This window comes from Orbicella franksi, chromosome 7 (genome assembly GCF_964199315.1).
Source record: "Orbicella franksi chromosome 7, jaOrbFran1.1, whole genome shotgun sequence".
Lineage (NCBI taxonomy): Eukaryota > Metazoa > Cnidaria > Anthozoa > Scleractinia > Merulinidae > Orbicella > Orbicella franksi.
Window position 1 is genome coordinate 18,598,103 of NC_138151.1, and position 13,196 is coordinate 18,611,298.

At 39.0% G+C, this 13,196-nt stretch overlaps 1 protein-coding gene and 2 pseudogenes across 1 annotated transcript; 2 read left to right on the forward strand and 1 right to left on the reverse strand.

Annotated features, from left to right (window-relative positions):
• Positions 1-92: 92 nt before the first annotated feature.
• LOC145492344 (thiamine transporter 1-like) lies at positions 93-13,170 on the forward strand. Its single transcript, XM_081471785.1, has 3 exons — positions 93-1,210; positions 2,773-2,914; positions 10,511-13,170. The coding sequence occupies exons 1-3, from the start codon at positions 180-182 to the stop codon at positions 10,751-10,753; spliced, it is 1,416 nt and encodes a 471-aa protein (XP_081327911.1). The 5' UTR covers positions 93-179; the 3' UTR covers positions 10,754-13,170.
• LOC145492491 (uncharacterized) lies at positions 2,929-4,466 on the forward strand (annotated as a pseudogene).
• Positions 7,440-8,171, reverse strand: LOC145492442 (uncharacterized; annotated as a pseudogene).
• Positions 13,171-13,196: the final 26 nt, after the last annotated feature.

Sequence of the window (13,196 nt, forward strand, 5' to 3'; positions counted from 1 at the left end):
ATCATAGCGGGCGGGCGACGAGCGGGACACACTGAGGGATCCGGGTAGTTCGGGACAAGATTTATTGAGATCCCTCTCCTTCTCTTCCCAGACCTCGTCCCCGGCGTCTCCACTGACTAACAGCCTGGCGCTTTTCCAGATTTCATCAGTGGACGTTCCGACGTGCAAAGTCTCTAGAGATGGAGTTTTGGATCAAAGCAACTTTACTTATTTGCTCGTATGGCTTCTTCAAGGAAATGAAGCCCTCAGAACCTTTCCTGACGCCCTATTTGAAAGCGCCACCTAAGAATCTAACAGAAGAACAACTGGACAACGAAATCTACCCTGTATGGACGTATTCCTATCTTGTGACCCTGTTCGTGGTGTTCTTAGTCACAGACCTCCTGAGATACAAGCCGGTAATAATAACTGAGGGTCTAGCTTACTTGACGACAAGAATACTTCTGATTTGGGCGAGTGGGGTTTTAGCAATGCAGTTCATGCAATTCGCCTATGGAGTGGCGACTGGCGCCGAAGTAGCGTACTATTCTTACATTTATGCAGTTGTTGACAAGGATCGCTACCAGATAGTGACGAGCTATACGAGGGCTGCAGTCCTTTTAGGAAGAATGTTATCTGGAGTGACCGGACAGCTTCTAATATCGCTCAAAGTGACTGACTACCTTGCTTTAAATTACATCTCTCTTGGAAGTGTATCAATCTCCTGTATTCTCACCCTTCTACTACCCAAGGCTTCTGGGAACGTTTTTGTAACCAGGACAGAGACTGAACCAACTGTTGAACAACAACAAAATGGTTGCTTCTCCTCTTGGAAAACAACAATGTACACCATGTTTCAGGATTTTAAACTGTGTTATTCTGACAAACAGCTTCTGCGTTGGTCTCTTTGGTGGGCCTTTGCAACATGTGGGGAATTTCAAGTTGAAAATTTTGTGCAGAATTTATGGGACATCATCTACCCCTCACACAAGCACAAAATCTACAATGGTGCTGTCACTGCAATCTCACACCTAACAGGGTCTTTGGTGGCCATTTCACTGGCATATGTGAAGATCAACTGGTCGTTGTTTGGAGAGTTGTGCCTTGGATTAGTGTCAGTTGCAGATGCATTCTTTTTGTTCTTTAGCGCACAGACCAGCAGTATATGGATAGCATATCTTATGTACATCCTATTCCGTACAGCATATACCTTTCTCATAACAATAGCAAGGTAAGTAGCAAGATGTAGTAAATTGTTGTAGAGATCAGATTTCTACAGTTCTGATGACAAGTATGAATGAAAATTTCATTCAGTCACTTCCAAGTTGAATGGGGTCTTTGTCTCCAAGGCCACAAAGCAACATAACATATCACCATTTCCCTGTGAGTATGACTTATTTTCAGACTGCAAACTTGTAAATGCTCATCTTTTTCTCACTGGATCACAGGAATTGGATACTCTTTGAAATCCCAATTTGATCTTAAGGTTTTAATACAACTAAGACTGTTAGGAATTACCTGGGAGTGGGGGGGGGGGGGGGGGTGGGGTGGGGGGTTGAGAACTTGCATGTGAAAAGGTCAAGGATGCACCTCCCCCAGAGAATACTCCCATATATGAACTACATAGGTTTGCACCGCAGGATAGGGCATGGTGTTTGAAGCTCTCCATCCTTGAAAAGGGTATCATCTTTACCTGGTGCCTAGGCCTGTTGGCAGTGTGTTCCCAGTGTCATCCTCAGATAGGGTACGTAATTTGTATCAGCTAAAATTGCATCTTTTAGATGCCCAGCTAAATGAAAATCAAATGATGTGTTAAAACTGAACTATCTGTTATAGTATTAGCAAAGCCATTTTATAAAGATTTGTGTTTTGTTGTGTGTGGTTATTCACTGTTTGGGTCGTCATGCAACGCTTCTCACAACATGTGCTGGGTATGAAATTTTATGTTAGGTTATTGATGTCACACTTTCAATTTCCAGTACCATGCTATGATGGTATATTATGAAACTAGGCTTTAGTCTAGTATCCTATGTCGGTGCTTAACTTCCAGTGTAACAAAAACAAATACCTTTGAATAATGTGTCATTTTTGGGTTTGGGTCTTAATAAGGTTATCAATTTTGATTTTCTTAAAGAGGCAGCAGTCAGGGTTGGTACATACCTATCTGAAATTTATGGGAGTACTTTTTGGGTGCTTGTCATCTAGCTGAGGGGTGTAAAATATCACAGATAAAGTCTCACTTATGGTGTTAATGATGAAACACATCACTATTTTTAGCTGTCAAGGTGTTGCACTCAAAGAAAAAATAAAGTGAATTATCTTTCCAGGGTCAAATAAAGCTCAAGCCACCACCAGATTGGTCTTTTCACGGGGGAGTTCCTCCCAAAAGCTTTCTGTAAAAATGTGTGTTTTTCAGTTACTTCTTTTCATTTTGTTTGGTTTCAATTTGGTTTGTAAACCTGAATATCTAGATCTCTTTCTATTACAGTTTCTCAAGTTCAATTAATTTACTCTCAGTAGATATTGCTTACGTACATGTATACATGCAATTCCCTAAACTATTGAAAGTGAAAAATTTATAATCTTTTAAAAATATTTAGGATATGATGACTGTACATGTACAGAGTTTTGGTTATAGCAAATAACAGAAACATGAGTGTAAAAGAACAAGATAACGATGTGCTTTTAATTGCTGGGGCTCAATATTTAAGATTAATTGCACTTCTCTTACCTCTCCTTTAAATTGTGTGTGTCTGGAATTTATTAGTGTTGTGTTGATATGTGTATATTTAGCCTGCAGATTGCCAAACATGTGGAGATGACCAGATTTGCCCTGGTGTTTGGAATAAATATGTTTGCTGCGTTGCTACTACAAACAATCCTGACAAGCATTGTAGTGGATAAACGGGGGTTAAACCTTCAAGTTCAAACACAGGTGATTATTTCTCAGGTCTAAGTTGAATCCTATAAAGGTCAAAAATCAGATCTGAGATTCTGGTTACCAAACCAATATACTGTAAATCCTTGAATTAGTGCCCAGGGCACTTATTTCAAATTTAAGAGAAGAGAGGGTGCATATTCGAGGGGGAAAGTTAATCATGGGGGAGCGCTTATTTAATTTTTCCCAAATTGTGGCCTTAATGGTGTTCACAAACTGAAACAAGAAATTGTACAATGCAACTTAGAAGAAAAGAAACATGTTTCCTGCATTGTAAAGATACTTTTTTTATTTTTTTTATTTAATACACACCACTTACATATACAATTTACATTACATTGGCAAATACAAAAGACGTAATACAGCTAGGGGAAAAGAACAATACTGAATAAAGGAATAACAGAAAAGAACAAGTAAAAAAAAAATAAAGAACAAAAAGTAAATTACAAGATATAAATTGAAAGGGACCTAAGAATTACTTGCAATCTACCTTCAATACAGTAGTGATAACATGTAGTAATACATGTAAATAGAACTAAATATAACTATAAATGTATCGCTTCAAGTCTTTACCTCCTCTTTAAAGTATTAATTTTACGAAGGGGAGAGACAGAATTAATAAAGAGCACATTCCTCTATTTGCCATTGCATCAACATTTTAGTTTGGAATTCTTTCTGGATCAGTTTTGTCTTAAGACACTTACAACTGTAGACATATTGTTTCAAAAGAATAACAAATAGGTTGTTTCGAAGCTTTATTCACACAGCTAACGGTAGAAGACTAAACTAACGATTCAAAATACATAATTTATGTGTACGGCAGAAAGTCCGCTGACAATTACAGCTACAGAATTTACATAATATCTACAGAAATTTACATAATATCGTAACATCCTTCCCTCAAAAGAAAAAAAAGGAGAGAGAAAAAACAGAAAAAAAAAAGAATCAGTTCTTCTATACGCTAACAGTTCTTAAAATGTCACTCATTAGACCTTAAGTGTTACAAGATCTGTATAACGACTAGGCGGTTTGACCAGTCTCCCACTTCTTGTATGGACTTGGCTTTCACACCCCCTGGTTTTCACATCTCGTGTAATTTTTGTCAGTGTTTACATGATTCACTTATATGTGATAGAATAGTGTTTGGCGTTAAAGAGCCTGCCTTGAGAAAGAAGCTGTTGCAAGAAAGACAGAGAAAAAGCAATCGACATCTGCAAAAGCGGAGAAACAACTGCACAGCATTTAAAGGATCTCGCCACAGCTACGGATCCGAATGAAATACACGCTTTGAAACATCGCAAAGAAAGAAAACCAAGATTACCGGAAGACCCAAGAGATTCAAAGGGTGCCAAAAAATGCAAGTACTGTGGAGCAAACCACGTGCTCAAGAGGGAAAAATGTCCAGCCTATGGAAAGACTTGCGGAAAGTGCAGAAAGAGTAATCACTTCGCTAGAGTGTGTAAGCAGCGTGGACGAAGGAAAAAACCGGTCAACACAGTCTCAGTCTCTTCCAGTGACTCTGGTGAATCACTGTTTACGATTCAATTAACTCCAGAAGTCGACTCGGTGTACACGATACAGAGCAACATCCCATCAAAGATCACTGCGGCTATGAAATTAAAGGGAGGACCCGAAATTAATTTCCAAATCGACACCGAAGCAACGTGTGATGTACTCAAGCTAAGCTCCATCAAAGGAACGAAGTATGCTAATAGGATCACGCCCACAAATCAACTCCTAAAAATGTACAACGCCTCTATGCTCAGGCCGCTTGGAAAGTGCAAGGTTCAACTGACGAATTCCAGGGATAAAAGGAAGTACAAAGTTAACTTTACCATTGTAGAGGATGAACACTGTTTCAATCTGATCGGGAGTAAAACCGCCCAGCAAATGCAGTTAATTACAATCAGAAATGATAAGATCAAGCCGTGTTCCGAACCTGCAGAGTGCGCTTCTACAGCAAATGTGGATGTGAACCTGACAAGTAGCCAACAGTTCCAAGGACTTACCCTGGAACACATGTGCTCCCAGTACGAAGATGTTTTTGATGGCCTTGGCAATCTGGGAACTCCATTGCAACTTGAAGTTGACGAAACGGTTAAACCTGTCCAACAACCGTTAAGAAGAGTGCCTGAAGCTTTAAGAACCCCGCTTAAAGAATATCTTGACGATCTGGAAGCTAGAGGTGTTACCGAGAAAGTTGAGAGGCCGACCGAATGGGTAAATTCCGTGGTGATCGCAAGGAAGGCTAACGGTAACCTTCGCCTTTGCCTCAACCCTAAGCCCTTGAACAAAGCGTTGAAGAGATGCCATTTCCCTATGCCAGTAATTGAAGACATACTGCCGGAGTTGGGCAAGGCCAAAATCTTTACTAAAGTCGACTGCAAGGATGGTTATTGGCAAATAAATCTTACAGAAGAGAGTTCACTGCTTATGACCTTCGCCACACCCTTTGGCAGATACAAATGGAATCGTATGCCCTTCAGGATTTCACCCGCTAGTGAAATATTTCAGCTCCGTCTACATGAAGCTGTTGAAGGCCTTGACAGAGTATATGCAATAGCTGATGATATCCTTGTAGCAGGCACTGGAGACACTATGAAGGATTCGATAGCAGATCATGACCCCAAAATTAAGAAGCTGTTGAGGCGATGCCAAGAACGTAACATTAAGCTAAACAAGCAAAAAGTCGCTTTTAAGCAAACAGAGGTACCCTACATCGGACATCGCCTGACCTCAGAGGGAATAAAGGCAGACCCGTTTAAGGTTGAAGCAGTACTAAGGATGGAGAGGCCGACTGATGTAACTGGTGTTCAGCGGATTATGGGCACCGTGGGTTACCTAGCAAAGTTCCTGCCGAGATTATCCGAGGTCTCACAGCCTCTCAGACAGCTCACCAAGAAGGGAACAGAATTTTTATGGGACGAGATCCATGATAGAGCATTCAGCAGGATCAAAGAGATGGTGACAGCCCCACCACTGCTCAAGTACTATGAGCAAGAGAAGGACCTAGTCATTCAGTGTGACGCAAACGAAGGGGGCCTGGGAGCCGCATTACTTCAAGATGGAAGGCCGCTGGCATACGCAAGCAGCGCCCTGACTGCAGCTGAGAGGAACTACGCCCAAATAGAAAAAGAGCTCCTTGCAATTGTGTTCTCAACAGAGAGGTTTCACCAGTATACATGTGGGAGATCGGTAATTGTCGAGTCAGACCATAAGCCCCTAGAAACGATTCTTGCCAAGCCACTGGTCTCTGCTCCTAAGAGATTACAGAGGATGATCTTGAGGCTGCAATGTTATGATCTGGACGTGCGATACAAGAAAGGAAGTGAGCTGCATCTCGCAGACACCTTGAGTCGGCACTACCCCAAGTTGGCAGAAGCAACTCAAGATCAGAGAGAACATGCCCTGTTCGCAAGATCTGCCTTTGAAGAGGGACTGGAAGTCGAGCAAGACGTTCAAGAAATAAACCACTTGCTGGTGAGCGAGCACGAAACAGAAATGTTCCGTGTAGAGACTAAGAACGATGAAGTTTTGCAAGCTGTGAAGGCCATAGTGCAGTCTGGGTGGCCAGTAGAAAAGAGAGAGCTACCTCCAACAGTGGCGATATACTATGATATCCGTGATGAATTAGTAATTCAGGATGGTCTCCTCTTCAGAGGAGACAGGCTCGTGGTCCCTAAGACCCCATCGAAAGCGCATGCTTCAGACATAGCACTCCAGCCATCAAGGAATAGAATCGACGCTGAGGCGCGCCAGAGAAACAATTTATTGGCCCAATATGAAGAGTGATATAAAAGATTTCACCTCAAAGTGCGAAAAGTGTGCGTCCTACAGCACAAGACAGTAGAAGGAGACGCTCATCAGTCATGACGTTCCAGATCGCCCTTGGGCCAAAATTTCCACCGACCTGCGACTTAGATCGCAAGAGTTACATGGTGACCGTAGATTATTTCTCTGGTGTCTTTGAGATCGACAGGTTGTATGACCTGAAGGTTTCCACTGTCATCAGGAAACTGAAGTCACATATGGCACGATATGGGATTCCAGATGAAGTTGTGTCGGACAGTGGTTCGCAGTACACAAGTCGAGAGTTCAAAACTTCGCCAAGGAGTACGGTTTCAATCACGTGACAACAAGTCCCACCATCAGTCCAATGGAGTCAAATGGTCAGCTCTATATCAGGAATCGGAGACACTTGAAACGTTCTGCAGAGGCTGATAGTGTTCCAGCTGAGGAATGGTCAACGCCTTCAAACCACCATGACTCTAAAGTTAAGGATCACCTCGCCAATGAACAGCCAACGCTGAAGCCAGTGGCAACGACAAAAGTTAATCAGTCCACGACCACCACTGAGTCAAATAAGGATCAGCCCTTATTGGCCACTTCAGTAGACCAACAAGTGTCACCTACGGGGTGTGAAAGCCAAGTCCGTACAAGAAGTGGGAGACTGGTCAAACTGCCTAGTCGTTATACAGATCTTGTAACTCTTAAGGTCTAACGAGTGACATTTTAAGAACTGTTAGCGTATAGAAGTCTCTTTTTTGGCACCCTTCCGGTCTTCCGGTAATCTTGGTTTTCTTTCATTGCGATGTTTCAAAGCGTGTATTTCATTTGGATCCGCAGCTGTGGCGAGATCCTTTAAATGCTGTGCAGTTGTTTCTCCGCTTTTGCAGATGTCGATTGCTTTTTCTAGAGTGAGTTGTCTTTCTTGCAACAGCTTCTTTCTCAAGGCAGGCTCTTTAATGCCAAACACTATTCTATCACGTATAAGTGAATCATGTAAACACTGACAAAAATTACACGATTTCGCAAGTGTTCTAAGTGCTGATACATAGTGATCGATACTTTCATCCTCTTTCTGTGATCTGGAGTTAAATAAATACCGCTCGAAGGTCTCATTGGTTTGTCCAATGGAATATTCCGTGAATTTTTAAACAACAGAGTCGAGTACTTTCAAACTTTCGGGCGGGTTGAATGTCATACCTTCATAAATTTCAAGAGCTTCTTCGCCGATCGCAGAAGGAAAAGTTGCAGTCTTATATTCTTTGTCGAACTGCTGGAGCCTCACAACTACGGCGTAATTATCCCAGGTTCTTTTAAATTTTTTCCAGTTAGCAGCAATGTTGTCAAGATTTAACGGTTTCGGCATTGGTATTCCACTTGGCAAAGAAGACATTTGCTGCATTTGTGCACTTCCAACGGACGCTGTGTTAGTTGTATTTGTCACCATAGTTCCCTCAACGCCTGACATCTTGTAGTTATGCGGCGATTTTTTATCCTGACACCATGTTTCGAAGCTTTATTCATGCAGCTAATGGTAGAAGACTAAACTAACAATTCAAAATACATAATTTATATGTACAGCAGACAACGGTCCGCCGACAATAATAAAATTATTACAGCTACAGAATTTACATAATATCTACAGAAATTTACATAATATCGTAGCATAGGTGTAGTCTGCATCTTGGGTATTCGGATAATAATTGAGGAAAGTCAGGTATTTCTTTGAAGGTACTTTGCTCATTAGAAAGATTAATTTTGGTATCATTTGCGCGGTTAAACCACACTAAGGTTTCAGAATAGAATGATTTTATCTCGGAGCAATCTAGAAAAGTACATGTATGCTCCATTGAGTCTGAGTTAGGGCAAAAGGTACAGATTGCATCATCGGCTTATTGAAATTTGAGCAGTTTTTTTTGGTTACTATAATTCTATGCAATAATGTAAAAGAGAACTGTCTTAACTTGTTGTCTCTTTTTCTCTCTTGCATCATAAAGATGTAAATTACTAATGACTGTACAAAAAGGCTAGAAGAGAGTGATTAAACACGACAAAAACTATACATCCTTTGTTGCCTAATTACTCGTCCACAAAATGGGAGGAGGGGTGTGGGGCGCTTATTCGAGGTGGGGCAGTTATTTTAAATTTGACTGACAGGAGGGGGACTTATTTGAGGGGGGCACTAATGCGAGGATTTACCGTGGATAAATGTAGTAATGCAAGTTTGATTTTGTCTTTAACAGGAATCAGTATTAAGAAGTTAGAATAAGTTTTAACTTAAAAAACAGTTTGGGGCAATTCAATTGTATGACCCTTTGGTCAGGACCCTCTCTCGTATCTATAAGCCTACTCAACCCAGTAAGATTCTTCAGAACCCCTCCCCTCCCCTCTTGGTTAGCATCCCAGAATGATCCAGCAGTGAAGATGGATCACAAGAAAAATATTATATAAAGCTTTCAAGCAAATCATTTATTTTAAATTGCAGTTACCATAGTGCAACCGTTAAATTTAACGTAACAGATCCTAATGTCTTCATTGTCTCAAAAGAGCTATGAACACTGAGGGTGCAGTTCTATGGAAAAATCCAATCCAGATTCTTAAATCCAAAAATGGATTTTGCATTTTATTACTAAAAATTACTAAAAAGATTAATCCAATAAAGCATTAATAAAGGAAATTCTATATAATATGTAACAACTTAAATTAGAAAACAGCCCAAACAAAATACCCGCTGATCGGTTTAAAATCATGTTTCCATAACTCAATAGAAACACAGAACTAGCACGAGCTGTTGACGTAATGATGGCGCAAGCAAAGATAATTTACATTTTGATGATCAAAGTTTATAAACAGGTTGTTTTTTTTGTCATGGAATTTGCTAAAAGAAATGCAAAACATGTTCTCCACGTGTTTCTATCCATTATTAGTATAAATATATTAGCGTTCTATCACGAATGCCGTTTGCTGATTGGCTACGCTATGCACTATCTATTCTGTTGTAGATAGTGATCGAGTAGCATAGCAGTGTGTGCTTCTTAACGAACTGACGTTACGTCTTCAAAGTGTCTGTGAAGAGGACTTAGATAAAGTTTTGAACAACTAGTAGATTTACTCTAAAACTGTCAATAATATTAGATTATTCACTCTTGGTTTCTATGCATGATAGTTGACGAGGGCTGCGCCCTCGTCAACTATCATGCAATAGAAATCTCAGGCTCATAATCTAATTGCTTAATAGAAACACTCGTGGAAGTTTGGGAGAACTCAGAAAAGCTGTGGGAACACTCGCCTATCGGCTCATGTTCCCCTAGCATTTCTTGTTCTGCCAAACTTCCACTCATGTTTCTTTAACTCAATACAAACATGGTACATGTTTTCTATTTCTCAAATAAACATTAAAAATAAAACTAAATAGAAATAAGACAAAAGTAAATTAAAATGAAATAAAAATAACATTGAGAATCTAATCACATCATTTGATTTTCAATTGTGTATTGAGTTTTTATGAGAATGAAGGACCATCAATGTGGCCCAGTGTTTTCACACCACTTACAAGGTAAAACATGGCACAATTTTAGAACATTTTGACGACATGGCCCAGTGTGTTCCCATCCATAAGTAGTACTTTGTTCTGGTGGATTGTGATGCTGTAACAAGGATTATCAACAGAACTTTACAGATATTTTTATAGTTTTAGAATTGTGTTTAGATCTACACATATCTTTACCCAGTGGTGATCTACATGACAAGTAATTTTTAATAATTTTAATGATGAAAATGATGAAATGGAATCCTTCATCTCCACAGTTTGTTGTTTATGGCAGCTACTTTTTTCTCATTGGAGCCGTGTTCTTGGCAAGAGCTGTGTTTCATATGACTAGAGTGGGATGGCAGCAATCCTGGCAACAGCGGTACATTGAAATTGAAGACCAATCTCTGGCAGTTCTGACAAACATGAATGAAGGTCATCCTACTGAACCTGATGGTGAACCTGTTGGAGTAAACAATGATGGTTTAACAGAGGAGGTGATGGAGAATAATCAGAATTAAATTTCAGATACCAAAAAATTGTTTGATATTTAGATGGTGTTGAGACAAGCCAGGTGCTGCACAGCACTTTGTTATGAATGAGAAACATCTACCATGATATAATTTCCTTGTCAACCTTGCTTTCCTTCAATCAGCATTGTAATTAAGGAGTAAGAATATGCAATTTTGCAATAACAACTTAATTTCAGTGTATCACAATATTGTGAGCTTGGGGATTTACTGTACATGTGATGTATAGAAAAGAACTGTTTTATGCAAGGATAGCAGAGAAAACCGAAGTACACTTAGAATGTGGTTAGTTCTCATTTGAGTGTTAAATAATTATACCCTCAATTGTTTGATTTCATCATTTTACTTGATCGATTTTAAGCAGGCCTTAAATTAAACAGCAAGCTCCTCCCAAGTGTTAAGAAGACCATAACATCTCTAGTTTAGAAAAATTATTAATAATTCATAGGGAAATTAGAAAAACTTTCAAGGTCTATTGATCCCTGAACAGTGGTACCTGAGATTTGTAGAGTTCTAGGTTTGTACTCCTTTTAAGTTAAACTGGTTGTAGGCATAGTTCAAAGGATTCCACAACACAATTCAGGTAAAGTTCTCCAGGTTGTATTGAACACAAGAAGATACAAGAGCAAAACCATGACAACTTACTGCTAGTAACCTAGCCTCCAAAGAATTACTATGAATTATCAAAACCTAGATTACTGAATAATGCAATTCAAGAGCTTTCATTGACCTAGTCATCCTGGGTTCTCAGCCATTCAGTACCATGCTCTACAAATTATATGGTAAGCGTATGCGTAATTTCTTGGGGCGTTTTTATTTTTATTTTAGTTTAGTTTGTTTTATTTTGCGGGTGTTTTTAATAAAAACAATTATTCCACTTGTGCTTGTTGGATTTGAGATGATTATACCCAACTCACTGCTATGTGCCTCTTGGGCTATCTACTGTACCATCTCATATCCAATGTTACGAGTATCGTTGAAGAGCAGGGTTGTTCCCAGACAGAACTCAGGATTGCTGGTAACAACAACAAATTAATTTATTTCCGTAAGGTAACTTCGCGAATTTACAGCACTAAGCTTCTTCAAATTTGAATCAATCTCTCACAGAAGAAATGCTCGCCCTAATATACACGAGGCTTAAAGTTCTAGAAACTTCTATTTGGAACTAAATTAAGTAGTTTGACACAGTTTCTAGTCTGAGTAATGACATAAGGATTAGAATGTTCTGGAATGTCCTTATAAAAATTGGTCATGGCTGAATGACTTCAGGTTCTAGATTGTTCTAGAACTAGACTTAGACAAGTTTTTGTAACATCCAACATGCATTCGTAGAATAATGGCGCAAAGCATTCGTGTAAAACAGGTTATTTCTAATAAGTATCAGTTTATTAGGATGGATTCTGCTCAAAGTTCTAGCAATTGCAATGAGTGCAATGAGTGCAGAACACATGTACTATTTTAAAAAACTCACTTTAGTTCATTTCTCTATTCCCCGCAATTTAATTCTTAAGCATTCTCAAGAAAGTTAATTTCAAAGCTCATAAGAATGCTTAAAGAGTGTGTTATTGTGTTTTTAACTAACATGAAGCATCTTTTTTAATTGAAATATGGATAAATTCAAGTTCAATTTTCCCTCATGGGGTCATCTAGAGAGCTTAAAGGTGCTCAGTCACAGTGTTTTGTCTGTTCTTTTTGGCCACGTACAAAATCTCCTTTAAATGGAAGGAAACCTGAAAATAATAGTTTACTAAGACAGAAGAACATCAAAGAGCTTATAATAAACCATAAAGGAACAAGGATGGTCAAGGATGGTGAAGATTGACACGGATTGCAAATGACGAATAGGAAAAATTTAGGCTGAACTTTTCAAAATGTGCAAACCCTGACTGAGCTCCTTTAAGTCTCGATAAGTTCCTGACTTGACTGTATTCAAAATATTACCATGCCATGAGGTTTTTTTGGTAACTTAATTTTTGCCATTATTTATTGTTTGAATGGTCTGCAGAAATCATCTTAATTGAATTATTATAGTATTTAATTTAAGTAATATTTTGCAACTGTATTACCTGATGAATTTTTACTGTGTTTATGAATAAGGATTTAATCTATTGATTGAATACTACTGACTCTACTGGCATATTCAGAATAGTGTTAGCAAGAACTTACTGTCTTTATGTCTTTCACTTATGTAAATGCACAGGAGCCACGGAAACAGCTTCCTAAGTCTATATCATACAGTGAGCCCTTGCTTTCCTTATCAGTAGGAGAGGTACACCAAATAAACATAGAACTCAAAAATCATAAAAAATTCACAATGTTATAGTTCAATCAAGAAAAAAATTGAGAACTTCCTTTTTTGATGACTAGACTTTGAAATGATAAAATAAAATATGGTATGGGCACTTGAATTTGTTTTCGTTATAAATTCTTTAAT

What these genes read in the sequence shown, in the direction of transcription:
- LOC145492344 (XM_081471785.1), top strand. Translation starts at nt 180, where the DNA reads ATGGAGTTTTGGATCAAAGCAACTTTACTTATTTGCTCGTATGGCTTC. An exon ending in TTTCTCATAACAATAGCAAG is followed by an intron (nt 1,211 to 2,772) that starts GTAAGTAGCAAG and finishes GTGTATATTTAG; the next exon opens with CCTGCAGATTGCCAAACATG. An exon ending in ACCTTCAAGTTCAAACACAG is followed by an intron (nt 2,915 to 10,510) that starts GTGATTATTTCT and finishes TCATCTCCACAG; the next exon opens with TTTGTTGTTTATGGCAGCTA.